Source organism: Crocuta crocuta, unplaced genomic scaffold (assembly GCF_008692635.1).
Source record: "Crocuta crocuta isolate KB4526 unplaced genomic scaffold, BGI_CrCroc_1.0 scaffold277, whole genome shotgun sequence".
NCBI classification, from domain to species: Eukaryota; Metazoa; Chordata; class Mammalia; order Carnivora; family Hyaenidae; genus Crocuta; species Crocuta crocuta.
In genome coordinates, this window is record NW_027531912.1 from 39,596 (window position 1) to 58,080 (window position 18,485).

The window sequence follows — 18,485 nt, forward strand, 5'->3', positions numbered from 1 at the left end:
CTCAGTGCCATTTGGCTTCTGGTCACCTCCTCCCCTGAATGAAACCCACTGCCGGCCTATTCTGTTTAGGGTTTGTAAATGTCCCCTGTAAAGAAATATGTCTGCTCCCACTGGGCGGGACCAGCAGCTTAGAAAAGAGGGGAAAGAAGCGTCCGCCTCACTGAGACACCAAGCTTCTACTTGAGGTGCCCAAAGTTGCAATGGCCGATGGGCAGTGACATCACACTAACTCCTGATGGATGTGCACTTCATTAAAATCGCCACATTTGGTCCACGTCAAGTGGCATCAGGCTCTTTCTTCCTCATTTCGTAGCTAGTCTAAGCTCCTCGTTCCGACTGGTAACCCCCACATGCTCTTCGGCGCTACGTGACCTCTGTGCGCATGTGTTCCCCGCACCAGCCCTCCGCTCCGGCCCGGCCCGCCGTCACATGAGCGCGTCACCCTCATCCAGCTGCCGCACGCGGGCCTGCCCTCGGGCCTCTCGGGCACGCTGCGCCCCTGCCCAGGCCACGCAGCTCCGCCCAAAGCTTTTCACCCCCACTGCGCTCTCCCCACTCTGACCCCCACAGCACAGAACTTGGCTCCTGTATGTGGTGTGTGTCTTACACTGTGAAATAATATTCTGTGCGACATTATATGACAGGTGATAATTGTCATACACAGTTTTAATATCGTCTTCTTTGGCCAGAACTAAGAGGGTCACCCCAGGATGTGTATTTAAGGTCATGAAAATGTCACCCCCAAGTTAGGACTGGCCTGCCACAGAAATATCCCAATCTAAGCAATCACTAAGAAGTTGCTAAAGAAAACCTGGAAATACTGAAGTTTGTTAAAAGCAAACAAAACAAGAAGATGAAAGAAGGAGAAGAGTCTGGATACGTGTATCAGAAGAAAATTATAACCCCGATAGGTGTATCTTGAGATGACGCGAGAAGTAAAGATGTGTTTAAATAAGAACTATATTCTGCATGAGGTTGAGAAAGCCACGAGTCAAAGACCAAGAATCCAGCACTTCTTTTGGGAATGATCCAGTGTCTAGATGGCAGGCCAGAGACCTGACAGAGCTCACTGCCAGGCTTCCACGGCTTGGTGGAAAGAACCCTTACAGCACCCACCTGCTCCGGTCACAATGTAGAGCACGAGAAAGCAGCGGGCAGAGGGGACGGGTCTCCGGGGGCGACCTTCCCGCCGAGTGCCGCAGGGGCCAGGTGCACCTCCACCGGAACACGGTCCTGTTGGGTGGCGGCCTCTCATCTCATCTCTTCCAAGTCTATAACTTCACATTGTCTCCGCAGAGCCGAGAGCCAGATGCCGCAGTCTCCAGATTTACTTCCCTGGGGACGCCTGTGACTCCTGGCGGCCCCTTTCCCTCCCACAGCATGTGTCGCATCTCCCTGTGAGACTGTACTGTTCTGAGGGGCAGCGCCACGTCCACCTCTTCCTGGAGAGCTTCCACTCTATCCCGTGCACAGACACCTCGCCGGTTATGTCTCACACTACTCTTTCCTCGTATTTTCACGCACCAGGCTCTTCTAATATTTCCACCTGACAAATACTTCTTGAACGTATTCATTCAACAAAAGCTTGCTGAGCCTTGAGACTCTATCAGGCACAGCACTAGCGCTTGTACAGGAACACAAACTGATGAACAACACCATCATGACAGCCACCTTCAGGGAGCCCACCGTCGAGGAGAGGAGACAGAACAAATAAGCAAACAAGAGCACAGATACCCAGCTCTCCCGGAAGTGGAAGCAGGGCTCCTTGGAGAAGCGCCTGATCCTAGGGGGGCCAGGGGTCCTACGGATGAGCAGGGAGTACACAGCATGAGCCTGGAACATCTTGCAGTGCCAGAGACAAGGCATTTTATTTTTTTTATTTTTTTATTTTTTTTATTTTTATTTATTTCTAGGAGAGAGAGACAGCGTGAGCAGGGGAGGGTCAGAGAGAGAGGGAGTCACAGACTGAAACAGGCTCCAGGCTCTGAGCTGGCAGTCAGCACAGAGCCCGACGCGGGGCTCGAACCCACGAACTGCGAGATCACGACCCGAGCGAAAGTCGGACGCTCAACCGACTAAGCCACCCAGGCGCCCCGAGACAAGGCATTTTAAAAACCTCACAATGATGGATGTGTATCAAAAGGGACCAAATGAAAGAGCTCCGGATAGACAAAGATGAAATGATTTGAATCACAAAATAAAGAAGGTAGTATTTATGAATTATAATCCAAAATATAAAACAAATATCCATGAGTCCGTGGTAATATAAACAAGCATTGACCAAATGAGGAAACTGGGGAGAAAGGACAAATTTCCCATACGGAAGAATAATAGATCATTACGTGGCTACTCCGGCCTCAAAGAAGGAGAGAAAAACTCCCCACCCCTACCTGTGAGCTGCACCGTGACTTCCTTCCAAGGAGTACAGTATGGAAGGGGGGTGGGGGTGGGGGTGTAATCTTACAGTGGCAAAACCTGACAGACCCTACCCCGGCCAGATGATTAAGCCTAACATCCCAAGGGACAAGTCATGTTGATTATAACATGTGCCTTTGACATGACATAATGAAGATAGCAATTCCCTTCTGTGGTCTTCCTGCCCAAAACACATAACCCCCCATCTGATCAAAGAAAATAATCAGACTAACCTCAGTTGAGGGACCTTCTGCTAAATATCTGACCAGCACTCTTCAAAATTATCAAGGTCATCAAAAGCAAGGAAAGCCAGAGAAACCGTCACAGCCAAGGGAAGCCTAAGTATACATGGTGACTAATGGTAATGCGCTATCCTAGACACAAATCCTGGAATAGAAAAAGGGCATTGGGTAAAAACTAAGGGAAACGGAAGAAAGTATGGATTTTAGTGAGTAATAACATATTGTTATAGGTTCATTAATTGTAACAAACATACCATACTCACGTAAGGCTCTAATATTAGGAGAAACTCCATGCAGCATATGTGGTAACTATTTTCTTTGCAATTTTTCTGTCAGTCTAACACTGTTTTAAAAGAAAAGGTTTACATATGTTTTCACTCATATGTGGAACAGGAGAAACTTAACAGAGGACCATGGGGGAGGGGAAGGGGGAAAGATAGTTAAGGAGAGGGAGGGAGGCAAACCATGAGAGACTCTTAAAATACTGAGAACAAACTGGGGGGGGAGGGGAAAATGGGTGATGGGCACGGAGGAGGGCACTTGTTGGGGTGAGGACTCGGTGTTATATGGAAACCAACTTGACAATAAACTATAAAAATTAATTAATTAATTAAAAATCTAGATTTTGAAAAAATGAAATGAAATAAAATAAAATAAAATAAAATAAAACGTTTATCATAAGAAAGAAAAGGACCAAAGCCCCAGCTAGGCCTTTCAGTTCATCTGCTTGAAGGGCCCCGTGGCGTGCGAGAGAATAATCAGAGTCGTAACCAGCATCTCAGGGGAGCCTCAAGGCTTCCGACACCAGCAGCCAGAAAGAGTAAGGACAGGCAGGCACGCTTTTGATGACAGCCTCTGGTGAGTCGGTGGCTGCGCCCCTTCCCAACTTCAGGGCCATTGCCAGCAGACGCTTCATCCTCCGGCACCGGTCCCTGCCTTCTCACAGCAAAGTCTGTAGGGAACACACGACTGCCGGACCCGGGCAGCAACCTGCATTCTGCACATCGTGGGAACTCTGTATATGTTGAGATAGTGTTCGAAAATCACCTGGGTGCATGATAACATCCACAACCGAACAGATATTTCCCCAATGGCCACCAATCACAGGAAACGATGCTCAGTGTCATTAGACATCAGGGAAATGCAAAGCAAGCCCAGTGAGATAATCCCTCAGCACCCAGTAGTACGACTGTAGCTTTTAAAAAGGAAAAGGAAAATCACAAGTGTTGATGAGGATGCGGGAAAGTGGGACCCGCAGACACCAGAGGTTGGATTGCCAAACGGGGCAGCTGCGACAGAAAATGGGCAGGTCCTCAATAAGTTACGCACCGAGCGACCCCATGACCCAGTGGCCCCCTCCTCTTCTGGCTTATACTCAGAAGAATTGAAAACAAGTGTTAATGCAAAAACGTGCACATGAATGTTCATAGCAGTATTATTCACAGTAACCAAAAGGCATAAACAACCAAAGTGTCCACCAACTGATGAACAGGTAAATAAAATGTGGTATATCCATGCATTAAAAGGAGTGAAGCATTGGGGCGCCTGGGTGGCTTAGTGGGTTAAGCGTCCGACTTTCGCTTAGGTCATGATCTCGCGGTTCGTGGGTTCGAGCCCCGCGTCGGGCTCTGTGCTGACTGCCAGCTCGGAGCCTGGAGGCTGTTTCAGTCTGTGACTCCCTCTCTCTCTGACCCTCCCCTGCTCACGCTGTCTCTCTCTCTCTCTCTCTCTCCTAGAAATAAAGAAAAAAAAAAGGAATGAAGCACTAACACGAGCTACCACATGGATGAACTTCGAAAGCATCATGCTAAATGAAAGACGCCAGACACAAAAGGCTATATATTGTATGAGCCCTTTTATATGAAATATGCAGAACAGGCAAATCCACAGAAACAGCAGATTAGTAGTTAATCAAGGTTTGGAAGCAGAGCGTGATGGTTTAGTGTGTACTAGGTTTCCTTGTGGGTGATGAAAATGCTACAGAACTAAACAGTGGTGAGGGTTGCAAAACGCTGTGAATAAACTAAACATCGCTGTGCATTGTACAATTTAAAATGGTTAAAAGTGGAGCATCCGGTAGGTTCTTTATAGATTTTGGAAACTAACCCTTTATCTGGTGTGTCAAATCCCTTCTCCCATTCCATAGGTTGCCTGTGAGTTTTGCTGATTGTTTCCTTCACTGTGCAGAAGTCGTTTTTATCTTGATGAGGTCCTGAGAGTCCATCTAGAGGTCGTTGCCTGTTCTCTCCTGTAGGATTTTGATGGCTTTCAGGATGAGCACTGGGCGTCATATGTATGAGATGAGTCACTGGGTTCAACTCCTGAAGCCAAGACCACACTGTATGTTCACTAACGTGAATTAAAATTAAAAAAAAAAAAAAAGCGGGCGCCGGGGGAGCTCAGTCGGTTAAACGTCTGACCTCAGCTCAGGTCACGATCTCACCGTTCCTGGGTCCCACGCCCCACACAGGGCTACGCCGTCAGCACAGAGCTCACTTTGGACCCTCTGCCGCCGCCCCCCCGCCTCTTCCCCACTCACTCTCTCTCTCTCTTTCAAAAATAAATGTTTAAAAATAAATAAGTAAAATAAAATGGTTAAAAGTTTATGCTACATGTATTTTACTATAATTAAAAATCACAAGCGCACCCCTTAATGCCATCGCCTGTTCCACCCGTCCCCCCACCCGCCTGCCCCCTGGTAACCATCAGTTTGTTCTCTCCAGTTAAAAGTCTTTTTCTTGGTTTGGCGTATGAAATTGTTGACTCACTATATTGTACACCTGAAACTAATATAACACTGTATGTTACCTATACCAGAAATTAAAATAAAATAAAACAGAACACAGGAAAAAATAAAAAAAAACACTGGTATCTTTTAAAAAATCAAAAAGCAGAGGCACCTGGGTGGCTCCGTCGGCTAAGCGGCCGACTCTGGCTCAGGTCATGATCTCACAGTTTGTGGGTTCGAGCCCCATGTCGGGCTCTGTGCTGACACCTCAGAGCCCGGAGCCTGTTTCGGATTCTGTGTCTCCCTCTCTCTCTCTCTGATCCTCCCCTGCTCACTCTCTGTCTCTCTCTCTCTCAAAAATAAACATTTTTTTAAAAAATCAAAAAGCAAAGAACATCCACACCTAGCATGTTTCCAAGTATGTCTCTCAGACTACCTATATGAGGAACGCTCAGGATAATTGAAAAAATGAAAGTTCCTAGGCTCACCCAAGACTCACAAACTTAGATTCCCAGAAGCCTGTATAGTATTGTATTACCCTCTCAACAGCATCTCACATGACCTTTGCACACAGATTTGAAAACTCAAACCAAAAAACTCTTGATACAGGAACTGTTTCCTCTGTGTCCCCAGCCTAATAGCCTAGGCTTTTTTGTGGACCGAATAGACAAATGTTAGGTTTTTAAAGGGAGAACACAGTTCTCTGCCTTCCAGGCGTCTGGGACAATGTCAGGTACGAGGAAGACGCCCTGCACTGTGCTTACACTGTGGGTCGGCACCAGTGACCAGCAGGGAGGGACGTGGGGGGCCCTCACTGGTGGGGAGTGAGGGCTGGAGTCTCCTTTGTTCTCTCTGGAAAGGCAGGAGAGGTCCCCTGGAGAATTTCTAGATTTTCAAAAGAGTATTTCACCATTACCCCTTCAAACCTCCTGGTATTGCAAAGGAAACTCCACACTTCACGGATTTTCTGTGGATTAAATTTTTGGCCTCTGGAATTCATCATTAAGACACAGAGGGAAGATTTAATCAATCACGTTACTGATTACAACCAGGGCTACAAAAGTCTTGCTTTCAGAATTGTGTGATGCTGCTAGGCGGACAGTGAGTTGTATGTAATCAGCTCCCCACGTGTGCCACGCAGGCCAGCACTCCAGATGCCTTGGGTTCTCATTAGCATAAAATCCTTAACTTTCCGTTTTCAAATGAACCGTCTCCACAAGTCCGTACGTATATATGGTCCATAGTAAATTTCTGCTGCAACAGGACCGTGTATGATAAGAAATGAAAATTGGATGGGAATAAGCATTAAGAGGCAAATGACAAAGTCAAACCCCATGGATACAGGAAAAGAGTACTTTCACGCAGTGTTGAGATGGTTCCCTTTCTGGGCACCTGAGCAAATGCAACACATTCTTTGGGGCTACGTTAGTTCCAAAGTTCTTTCCTGGAAAGGTCCTGGAATGATTTCCATTGGTCCAGAGTATAAGTGCTCAAACACGGTGCTGTGTGGACGCAGCTTTAAAGAGCAGGCATGTGGGCAGTGATGCTTTAGGAGTAAAAAGCCATTTCCAGGATCATCTGCTGCTGCGCTTGGGCTTCGCCCATCAGGACACAGATCCTCATGGAGCAGCATCTACTACCGGCCAAGCACTTACCTGGGTGGTGGGAATGCAGAAACAAAGCTTAAACGGTCTCTGATCCCCAAAGAGGTTTACAATCTGCTTTTATAATTGAGTTATGTTGCTATGCAAACAGATGGGTCTGGCTGGTGCATTTGTTTGGGGACAATGACGCAGGCGCTAGACAGAAGGGCAGGAGAGGACCAGCCGCCTTGAAGGCTAAGGGAACATTCGAGACACAGGATACATTAAGGACAGCAAGTCCGTCTAATGAAAATAAAGCCTAAAACAGGTTTTTGGGTGTCTGCAACCTTACTTTCAAGGCCATTTCAGGGCCCACCCCAAAGTATTTAAAACTTATCTGAGTCTGGGCAATTTCCTGAGAATCTCGTACTCCTCAAAATATTTCGGGGGAGGGGGTAGGTTTTTATTCTCTTGGTTCGTTGTTTGGGACCTTAACGAGACACAGGAAGCACCACCAGCTGTTGCACGGCAGGTGCGACCCAACAGCTCGCGCGGGTGAGGGGGTATTTAATTACCCACCGCGTGGGGTGAGCGAGTCCCGCGTCTCCCGTAGAGCAGGCTTNGACCCCCGAATGCTGTCTGGGGGGCTGGGGGGCCGCAGGAACGGGGACCCCCGAATGCTGGCTGGGGGGCTGGGGTTCGCAGGAACGGGGACCCCCGAATGCTGGCTGGGGGGCTGGGGGGCCGCAGGAACGGGGACCCCCGAATGCTCGCTGGGGGGCTGGGGTTCGCAGGAACGGGGCCCCCGGATGCTGGCTGGGGGGCTGGGGGCCGCAGGAACGGGGCCCCCGGATGCTGTCTGGGGGGCTGGGGGCCGCAGGAACGGGGCCCCCGGATGCTGGCTGGGGGGCTGGGGGCCGCAGGAACGGGGCCCCCGAATNGACCCCGCTCCAGGTGGGCCCTGTGGCCCAGGGCATGTCGCCCCCGCGGCGCCGGCGGCGGCAGGGTGGGTGTCCGCGCGTTGGGGTCGCCCAGGGGCCCCCGCGCCCTCCCGACCACCCGCCGGCTGCCGCCCCGCGCCGCCTGGCGTCCTCCGCGCACCCGGAGCGACGGGGATGGACGGGTTTGACTTTTACCCTGGATGGTCCCCCTTCGACTCGCACAACAGGTTTTATAAATACACACATCCTGCGTGCAGGTGGCCAAGGTGTGGACCCGGGCCCCTTCCCCCCACTTCCTTTGCGGCGTTTTGGATTTTCTCCGCGTTTGTGGAGCACTGGTAAGTCCTGCTCGGATCTGGGGGGAGGAAAGCCGGTTCGACCGGGCTGGTGGAAAGGTCCCAGGTAGAACTGAGCCGTCTGGCTGCGAGGTGTGCGCCCGGAGACCTCGGGAGACGCAGATGACGGTGGCGCAATTACTGGACAGGTACTGGACAGCAGTAATTAAGTGTCGTTGGTGACACATCTCGGTTAAAAGGTGGAGGCACCAGAAGGTACTTCCTGTCTCTGAGGGGGAGCGCCCGGGTGCTCCCTGGCACCCTGTGCCTTGACTGGGCTGGCCTCCCTTTCTGGGGAGCAGGACTGAGCCTGCGGTGAGTGTGGCCGAAAGCAGGGACCCCGGGGGGTGGGCACCCTGGCCAGCATGGCCCTCAGCATCGCCCAGGTGCGGCCTCGCTGGCAGCGCAGGGCCTGGCCGAGTGCTGCCCTGCATCACTGTTCCTGCCCTTCGGTAGACGTTTGCCACAGACGTATTTTCTTGCCCCAGTTCTAGTCGAATCTAACCAGTGTTCTGGAAGAAAATGTCCTGCCCCAATGCAGTTTCCTTAGAATTGCGGGATGCCGCTCAAAACTGTTCCTGTGGAGAGCTTTGTCTGTTGTTTGGATCAGGCCGAGGCTTTGGGGGTGTTGTCTGGATCCTGCCAAGGAGGGGAGAAGAGAGAACACCCACACTCTCTAGCCTGTGACGTAACTGGGGTGGGGGCGGGGGGTGCAGGGGTCCCCATCGCCATCCCCACTGTGACCCAAACTGGGAAGAGGGTGAATCAGTCCAGCTGCTCCACTCCTTGTTTTTATTTGAAAACAAATTCTGGGACAGGTAACAGCGAGTTCATTTTCTTTTTCTTACTTTTCTGAACCACAACAGCTTTGAGAAAGAAAAGACCCACAGAAGGTCTGACTGAGCAATTCAACAGGGTGAAAAGAAAATTCTTGCAAACCCTCACTGCGTAACTTTGATTCAATCTGAATATTCCAGAACTATGAGTAGTCTGTGGACATTCATTAAAATGTTAAATAGAATAAAATTGTGGGAAAATAATTTCCAACCCAGGTTTCTTGGCCATGAAGACATACTCCTTCCAATGGCTACATTATGATATATTAAGATTTCTGTTTTACTTTCTTGAGCCCCGAGAATGGAATGGGCCCACAGAGCACATTTTCCTTTTCTATTTTCATGGACATTCAATTCAAGTTAGACTTAAATCTTTGGAAAGGACACAGGTTTGCTTGAATGAACAGAGACTGCTTAATGGAAAAATTTTTAACTCTTTGAATTCTTTTTTAAAAATATTTATTTATTTGAGAGAGAGAGAGAGCGCACAAGCAGGGGAGGGGCAGACAGAGAGGAAAACACAGAATCCAAAGCAGGCTCCAGGCTCTGAGATGTCAGCAGAGAGCCAGACACAGGCCTCAAACTCCAGAAAGGTGAGATCATGACCTAGGCCAAAGTTGGACGCTTAACCAACTGAGCCACCCAGGTACCCTATCTCACTGAATTCTTAAATGGATTAAGAGATACATGTAATTCTATGAATTGTCCATGTTTCTGTTTAGACTCCATGGATAGAAAAGTTCTTTCATTTTTATGGAGTTAATTTTGAAGAAGTACATAAATCCTAGATCCATTTTAACACAACCTGTTAACTCTGAAAGGGCAGGTGATGAAATTTTAAGTCAGTAAATTTAAAGGAAAAACTAAGGTTGTCCCTAGGATGACCTGGATATCTGTTGAGAGACGACAGATATAGATTCTTCTTGATTAAAGAGTTTGAGATTTTTTTTTTTAGACTGCTGATTTGAGGGATAAAGGAGCATATCCAGGTTTTCAAATTCCCTTGCCCCTTATTTTAATTGCTTGGGGAATGGGCTGGCGGTTTGGGATTGGAGGTTACAATTATGATTTTTGATAGGGTAAGAATCTACACTAAAGCTTTTATTTTTTTTTAGTTTTATTTTATTGGTATATAAAGTATGAAGCCTCAAGAACTGGCAATTTCTAGACTTCCCTCATAACAGTTCGGGGGATAAAGAAAAACACCCGTGTAAGTCATGCAGTAGACACGTGGGGAGCACGTAAGTGAATGTGGCCACATCTACTGTATTTCCCTCAACAGGTGACATCCCCACTGACATCCAGAAGCTGCGTAAAGGTTTATATTCATGTCATTACTGTGCAACATTGCCTTCTAAGCAGTCAGATGGTGTAGAAGAAAGCCGGAAGTCCTTGAAGAGGGACCCTTGCCCTAATTCTTCTCCCGGCCAAGAAGCTGTGACTCCTTGGAAGTAAGGCCCAGATGTGCTTGTTTTGCTCTGACATTGTTTCTCATCAACATAAATCTCTTCAATTACCTAAAGCTCCTGTGAAAATAGTGAGGAATGTGCTCTGCTCTCAGGTCTATCAAATATTCAATGAATAACTTTGAAAGGGTCATCCATATGGGAATAGAACTTTCTAGAAAGATGATTTCCACCTCTTGGTGTCTGCTAAGGGGATAACACTATAATTTTAAAGTTTTAGTTTTGGCTCTGTCATCAGTGAAACTAAGATGGCATTTTTGAGCCAACTCCTCAGGACTAAATTTTTAAGTTTTAAAACAATCAGAAAATTATATTACTGAAGCAGAATGCTAATAGACTTAAATTATTTGAATGGTAAAAGGGAAGAACAATTTAATTTCATAATACTTTTTGTATCATCAGAGTAAGATCGATTGTTTACTTATTCTTTGAGCTAAGTATTCCCGCCTGGAGCTTTCCTACCCAGAGTGCCGTGTAGTCACCACGATTAGGTAGACCAGAAAGCCAAAGACCGTTTACCTTTGTAACTTGAAGTGTAACCACATTCTTGTATGGAGACCAGACTACGGGAGGTAGGCATATGTATTATTTCCTTAAAAAAGAGGCCGAGGAGCTGGTTTAAAGTAAACCTCTCTGGTTTGCAAAGAAAGAGTTAATATTTTCCTTTTTATTGAGAAGTCTCCTTCCAGTGGCTGCAGGCTGCCTAAGGCAGAAAGGAAAGAGGTATTTTGTTTACTAACACTAATTGCAAAGGGTTTCAATAGATGCGGTTGTTTTGAAAAGTAATTTTCAAAGAGTGCTCGGCCCTCAAATCTTCTGCAACCACAGTGCTGGTGGAAAGCTACCCCAAGAGTTACGTTTTTATAGGGGAGACGCAAGTGCATTGGGTCTGGTGGGCCGTCTCTTCCTCCCAAGCCAGAGCGGCTCTAACCCACCGAAAGGCCAGGTCAGGAGGAGCAAGTGGAGCCAAATGTCCTCCTTTCAAACTTGCAGAATTTTCTGCCCTCTGTCAGCTCCTTCCTCTCCTGAGCTCCTTGAGTGGGAAAAGTGTCCTGGGAGGCAGCAAAGCGTCAGGAAGTCTGGAACAGTCCCTTTCCCTGACTGGTTGTGAGGCAAGTTGTCCTTATGCTCTCAACGCTCAGAGAGTGATATGCAGGGCCCCTGCCCCCGCCCCTGCCCCGGCTTCCTTGGTGAGACCCTCAGTGAATTGTGTGGACGAGACAAAAGAAAGTTCTCGCTGTAGGAAACATGGCGCCACATTCACTCAATGGCTTTCCTGCTGCGCACTTAGGGCAAGGGAGCGATGGAGAGTATGGGTGGAGAGTATGGGTGGAGAGTATGGAGGGAGAGTATGGGTGGAGAGCATGGAGGGAGAGCATGGTGGGAGGGTATGGGTGGAGAGTATGGGTGGAGAGTATGGAGGGAGAGTTTGGAGAGAGAGTATGGAGGGAGAGTATGAAGGGAGAGTATGGGTGGAGAGTATGGGTGGAGAGTATGGAGGGAGAGTATGGAGGGAGAGCATGGAGGGAGAGCATGGTGGGAGGGTATGGGTGGGAGGGTATGGGTGGAGGGTATGGGAAGCACTGCTTCCGGTCGAGTCATTTCTACTGTGATAAATGATAGAGCTTTTGCTGCGCTGGCAGGAAGATACTACAGATCAGGTGGTTTGCTTTTAGCCTGACTGTCTTGAGTGACCAGTAGGCAGGACACACCTGCATTTGGGTTGAAGCACTCATTTTTCTTAGTGACCTAGGCATCTCTTTTTCTCCCTTTAAAGGCACAGTCAATTGCTGATTTTTAGTGGAAGTCAAAAGTATTGTCAAATAGATCATTCTCTGTTCAGCTTTGCTACTTTGCTAGAACTTCAGAGTGTGTGATTTGGGCACCCAGAAAAGCTAAAAGAAAGAAAACTACCGTTGTCATAATTGCCCCTGGTTTTTGTTTTGTTTTGCTTTGTGTTTTGTTTTTTTAAGAAGGAGAAGCCCTGAGGTGCAGATGTCGAGGGTCCTGCTTCTAGAAAGCTGGGACCATAGTCTCGTGGGGCAATTCTGGCCTCTTGACCCCTCCCATGACTTCAGCCTTTCCAGATCATTCGGACTGAGTTGTCCTTTTGTACCTGATCGGTTTGCTTGCTGGCGATAGGTGACCGTAGGTGCGTCATTGTTCCAGAAGGCTGCTGAGAAAGAACTTAGAGGGAAGAAACAGTCTTCTTACCTTCGGACGAGTTTAAGTTCTCTGCACTTTGGAGGGTTTGGGAAAATGTGAGCTTTTTCATAAATCAAAAACTTGTTGATTGTGCACTGAGTCAAACCAAATTGCAGTGGAAGATGTTCATGGGTTAATTAGAGAACGTCTTCATGTCATCAGCCAACAGGACTGACCCCCATAGGTGAACAGCTGCCGTAAAATGTGTTTAAACATCAGGACGTACGAGTTTCTACCTCCTGAAATGCTTCCAAGAAAGAAGAGCAACAATTAGAGGAAAATTTATTATAATGATTTTCAGTAGGGACTAAAAATTAATTTCATAATCCTATTACCCAAGATGAGTTTTTAAGATCAAAGATACATTTGCTGGGGACATTGAAAATCTCTTTCTCAGAAAGTAGACACCAGCTCCACACCTCTCCTGTATTATGCTTTTAGAAATAATGTTTAGGGGCACCCAGGTGGCTCAGTCGGTTAAGGGCCAACTTCAGTTCAGGTCATAATTTCACAGGTTGTGAGTCCAAGCCCTGCTTCGGGCTCTGTGCTGACAGCTCAGAGCCTGGAGCTGCTTCAGATCCTGTGTCTCCCTCTCTCTGTCTCTCTCTCTGCCCCTCCCCCACTCATGCTCACTTGCTCTCTCCCTCTCAAAAACAAACAAACATTAAAAAAATGATTTTTAAAATAATTTCTCTTTGATAAAGTAGGGGGATTAAAATAAGAGCTTCTGCCTTTTCTCTGTTATCAGTTCAAACTACATCTGCTCGACCGCTTTCTTTTCTTTTGTCTCAGGTATCTTATTTTTCATGTCTTTTATCTTCTCTTGCCTCATTTGGGGATTAAACTTTTGACACTGCTGTACAAGCCTGGGCCCCTGCATTGTGCGTGGGTTGCCTTCCCCGGTCCTGTCCCCTGAAGATCTGAGCTCCTCAGTGCTGACTCCCTCAGGATTGTCTGACACGCTTATGAGCCCTTGTTTCCCCCAACACCCCCTTTCATGTCTTCAGCTCTGGAATTCCACCTCCCTTTTCATTTCCATTGAAAACATGAATATGCTTCCCTAAAGTCTAGGCTACGTTAAAACCACAATTTGGATTTTCCTAGTTGTGCTAGAGTTTTCTATTTGTTACTAAATGTGAGTTTTAGTTTGGATTTAAGAATTCAAATGTTCTTATCGCGTTCTGTGTCAGGACTTTTCGTATTCCAATGGCATTTGAGCAACTAGGAACATTTTGAAGTCCTCTAGCGCTTTCTGGCCAGCGGAGTCGGGGAGGCCAGTGTGCGCTAAGTTCTCCAAAACGATTTCTCCAGCTCCTCGCTCCCACTCCGCCCTGTGGGCTTTGGTGCCTGCCTGCGGGGCCTGGGGGTCCCGAGGAATCTGAGGGTGCTGGTTTGTTAAGTGCTGGTTTTTAACTCCTTATGGATTATTCAAGGAAAGAATAAGCATCTGCGAGATTCTGTGATCGCTCTAATTATCCTGTCTTCCGGTGAGTTCCTTAATCAAGTGCAAGTATAGGTGCTGAAGTGCAGCCACATTGTCGCCTCCCTATTTTGTCTCCTTAAGACGTTATGTGCTCCCAGCTTACCTAGCTGTGATCTGACACCTTAAATTTCATAGGATAGGAATGCATCTGTGTCTCGAGGCTCTTCCCAGCGCCTCTAGCCACGGCCCCCCACACCCCCCATCTGCTCTGCAGCTCCGTTCAGAATCTACTCAGTGCTGGGAACTGGATGTCTTGGGATGCAAAGGTGAAATAGCTAACATCTATATACAGCAGACACTCATTTAATGCTTATGGAAGGCCCGGTGATTGCTATTTACTTGGCTTTGACAGTGTGGTGCAAGGGCTTTTCCTATCATTGGAGTCTGCATGCTTTGGCAAGAGAAGGCAGGGGAGAAACTCGTGGTGTAGAAACGTCTAGCTATGCCCTGCTTGCCCTCCACACCCCTCCCCCTCCACAGTATGTGACCCCTACTTCCACTGCCCGGCTCAGACGGAGGAGGAATAAACACACACACACACACACACACACACACACACACACACACACACACACGTATAAGGTGCGTGGTGGCATTATCTCCTTCTGCCTTACGTCTTTCTGAGAGAAAGGTAGTGTCTAAAAGCCAAACCAAGGGCAAAGCCAAATTTCTCAGAAAGCCAACTAAAATGGAAGTCTGCCTCTGATAGCACAGAACTGGCTGACTTCATCCGCGTCAGCAAAGGGCCTTGCTTCTGGGGCACGCGTTAGTGCCTCAGCCGGAGACTCGGTGCCGAGCACTCCTGGGGGAGCGGAGGCTGCCTCCCTTTACCTAGTAGCTTCGAAGAGCAGCACCTTTGACGCAGAGGAGGCAGAGATGTGGGCAAGAGCAGGGGCCCCGGGAGGCCAGGGGTCAGCCTGAGGCCCGCAGGAGGATACAGAAAAGTCCCCCTAAGACCAGTGACATAAGGACTTTGGTGTCTCCCTCAGCCCCTGAAATGTTTGACAAGTTGTGTGAGTCTGTTTTTCTGAAGACTGGGGGGTCTTCACTTTCAAAAGATTCCCCCATTTATTTTTTTTTTTTTTTTAAGGCAAATACTGATTACGTCTCAGTCTTCTGCAGCAGTGTAGGGTAAGAGCGCATATCCGTTTGCACTGTAGCAAAAGTTCCCGTGGAAGTCCAGAATGTTTTCTTTCAGGGTGCTAAGTTAGGGAGGGGCCCCTACATGGCATCAGATGCTGGTTGCCTTCGCCCATGGCTCCTGGTGCTCGAGCTGCTGAGGGGGGAACGTGGGCACCAGTCCTGGTTACCATGGAAACAAGTGAGCACTCTGTAAAAGCTTATGATGCCCTTTTGGAAGAGGACCTTTCAGTGGTACATGCCGTTAGGTCTCCTAAAAACACATGATTCCAGAAAATGATGTTATTCAAGCTAGAAATGAACAGAAACATACTGTATAAAGTAAACTAACAAGTCTTGGAGGTCTCTTCCCCCTTCCTAGTCTGCTGGGTACCCCACGGTATGTCATTCCAATGATTAATTTTTTCTCTTAGATAAGCCACTTAATAAGATCCACTGTTGAACTCCTGTGATCCCTTGGGCAGAATGAAATGGATACAATGCTTAAATGCATGGTGGATGAGAGAAAACTTGGAAGTGTATTTGTTTACCTAAGTTCTTGGGTTCATGTCAAACAAAAACCTAATATATCATCGGAATTCAGTTGAATCAAGAATGATCTGAAACCCCTAACAGTTATTTCTGGTTCAAAAATGTTAGGATGTTTTAGAGTGGGTGTTCCTTGCCAGAAAACCTACTAGCAGCCTAGAGGGTTGACCTTATAAAACATCACAGCATCCTTTTAGAGAAATTTGCTTCAGTCTGTAATAGAACTATACTATTTTGTAAAAATGGAAGGAACTTTCCATGAGTTAACCTTTGCTAACTTTTTCTGTTTAGGAATAAACCAACACAATGGACTGGGGTACCCTGCACACTTTCATCGGGGGTGTGAACAAACACTCCACCAGCATCGGGAAGGTGTGGATCACCGTCATCTTCATTTTTCGTGTCATGATCCTTGTGGTCGCCGCTCAAGAAGTGTGGGGTGACGAACAGGAAGATTTTGTCTGCAACACTCTGCAACCAGGCTGCAAAAATGTGTGCTATGACCACTTTTTCCCCGTGTCCCACATCCGGCTGTGGGCCCTGCAACTCATCTTTGTCTCCACGCCCGCCCTGCTGGTAGCCATGCACGTGGCCTACTATAGACACGAGACGGCCCGCAAATTTAGGCGAGGAGAGAAGCGAAATGAATTCAAAGACCTCGAAGACATTAAAAAGCAGAAGGTTCGGATCGAGGGGTCCCTGTGGTGGACATACACCAGCAGCATCTTCTTCCGAATCATCTTCGAAGCATCCTTTATGTATGTCTTTTACTTCCTCTACAATGGGTACCACCTGCCCTGGGTGTTGAAATGTGGGATTGACCCTTGCCCCAACCTTGTCGACTGCTTTATCTCTAGACCGACCGAGAAAACCGTGTTTACCATTTTTATGATTTCTGCATCTGTGATTTGCATGCTGCTTAATGTGGCCGAGCTGTGTTACCTGCTGCTGAAAGTGTGTTTTAGGAGATCAGAAAGAACACAGACGCAGAGAAATCACCCCAACCACGCCCTCAAAGAGAGCAAGCAAAATGAAATGAACGAGCTGATTTCCGATAGTGGTCAAAATGCGATCACAGGCTTTCCAAACTAAACATTTCAAAGCACAGTGTAGCTGACTCATAACAAGGGTAGTGTCTTCTCCTGAAGGCAAAGCCCACCCAAAAATCCCCTCGATAGGCTGAAGACTGTCTTTAATAATGGCTTTCACAATACACAGATACTTGAGTTAACTTTTTGTAGAATAATTGGTGCATTAATACGCAACACAATCAAGCATGTGGTCCGTCTCTGAAAACTGAGGCAGGATTACATCTGTTCCTTGAAGTAACCTTTAACGCATTGAAATGGACCTTCCGACATACTAGGTATTTCCTGAAAATTATGTAACTGTTGTTGGTAAAGAACATTTATCTAGAGATTGATACTTTGATTAGAAAAAAGGTATTTTTATAGGACTGAATGTGTTAGTTCTGACTTTGAATTTATATAAAGTATTTTTATAATGACTGGTCTTTCTTACCTGGAAAAACAAATGATGTTAGTTTTAAAATTATGCCATAAGTATCTACATTTTGAACTTACAAAGAGTCTATCTTTTTGTAAGTTGTGTTTCGCATGGTCTGTTGACAAGTTTATGAACTGTCATGATACTCTTAAGGTGGAAAATGTTCGTTGCAGAATATATTTTTATTGCTTTCTGAACGTACACAGAACTGTATGGGAGTAGGAAGCTTCTTAAAACTGATTTGCAGTCATTGTGAACAGCCGGAACGAGACTGGTCACCTCAATAAAGATCAGCCCCATTGCTTACGCCTTCACACGCATTACGGGTTTCTGTTCAGTCCGGGCTTCCACGCAGTCACCTCGTGGTATGATGAGTTGGCTGGGTTGCTTGTGCTGGGCGGCTGTTGGTCGCGGGGGTGGGGGTGCCCCAGAGTTCAACCCTGGCTCTTGCATCCTCCCATCAAATGAGCAGAAGCGGAGTTCAGCAGCCCGCCGAGCCCTTGGCTGGGAGGGGATCTGGCTGCTTTAGGACACAGAAAATGCCCTCGGGGTCGTTCAGCCTTAATAAAGAGGAGGCTGAGGAAGTCAGCAGCGGCTGTCAGACAAAGCTCACCTTGAAGGACTCACCATTACCTGAGTCCTGTGCGCGGTGACTGAGATAAGCTTCCAGAGCTTCACACCCACAAGTGAGGAAACCTTCCTCCTCAGGGATTTCCAGATTGAACACAGATGCCTTTAGAGTGGGTGTTAGGGAGGCAGTCACAGGCTGATCACTCTAGAGTGAGAACACACACACACACACGCAACCCCTGTGTACAGGGGCAAGATCAGCGTGGTATGTTCTGCATGAGGAAACCAAAGAATAATGAGTGTTCACAAGGGAGATGATTCTAAAACCTCCCTCCAGAAAAACAAAATATTCTCATTTTCTTCAGAGTCCAAAGCAAATTCCAGACATACCATTTCATCCACAAATATCTTCATATTAATCTATAAAAACGAGGACTAACCTTTTAAAAACAGAAGTGCAATTCTACCATCAAATTAAAAAATCTGGTTAGCACTCATAACCCCCAA

General features: G+C 47.2%; 1 protein-coding gene across 1 annotated transcript; it reads left to right on the top strand.

Moving 5' to 3' along the window:
* The first annotated feature begins 8,165 nt into the window (after window positions 1-8,165).
* On the top strand, window positions 8,166-17,722 carry GJB6 (gap junction protein beta 6). Its single transcript, XM_077774726.1, has 3 exons — window positions 8,166-8,247; window positions 10,363-10,531; window positions 16,194-17,722. Exon 3 carries the CDS (start codon window positions 16,209-16,211, stop codon window positions 16,992-16,994), a length of 786 nt encoding a protein of 261 aa, XP_077630852.1. The 5' UTR covers window positions 8,166-8,247; window positions 10,363-10,531; window positions 16,194-16,208; the 3' UTR covers window positions 16,995-17,722.
* Window positions 17,723-18,485: the final 763 nt, after the last annotated feature.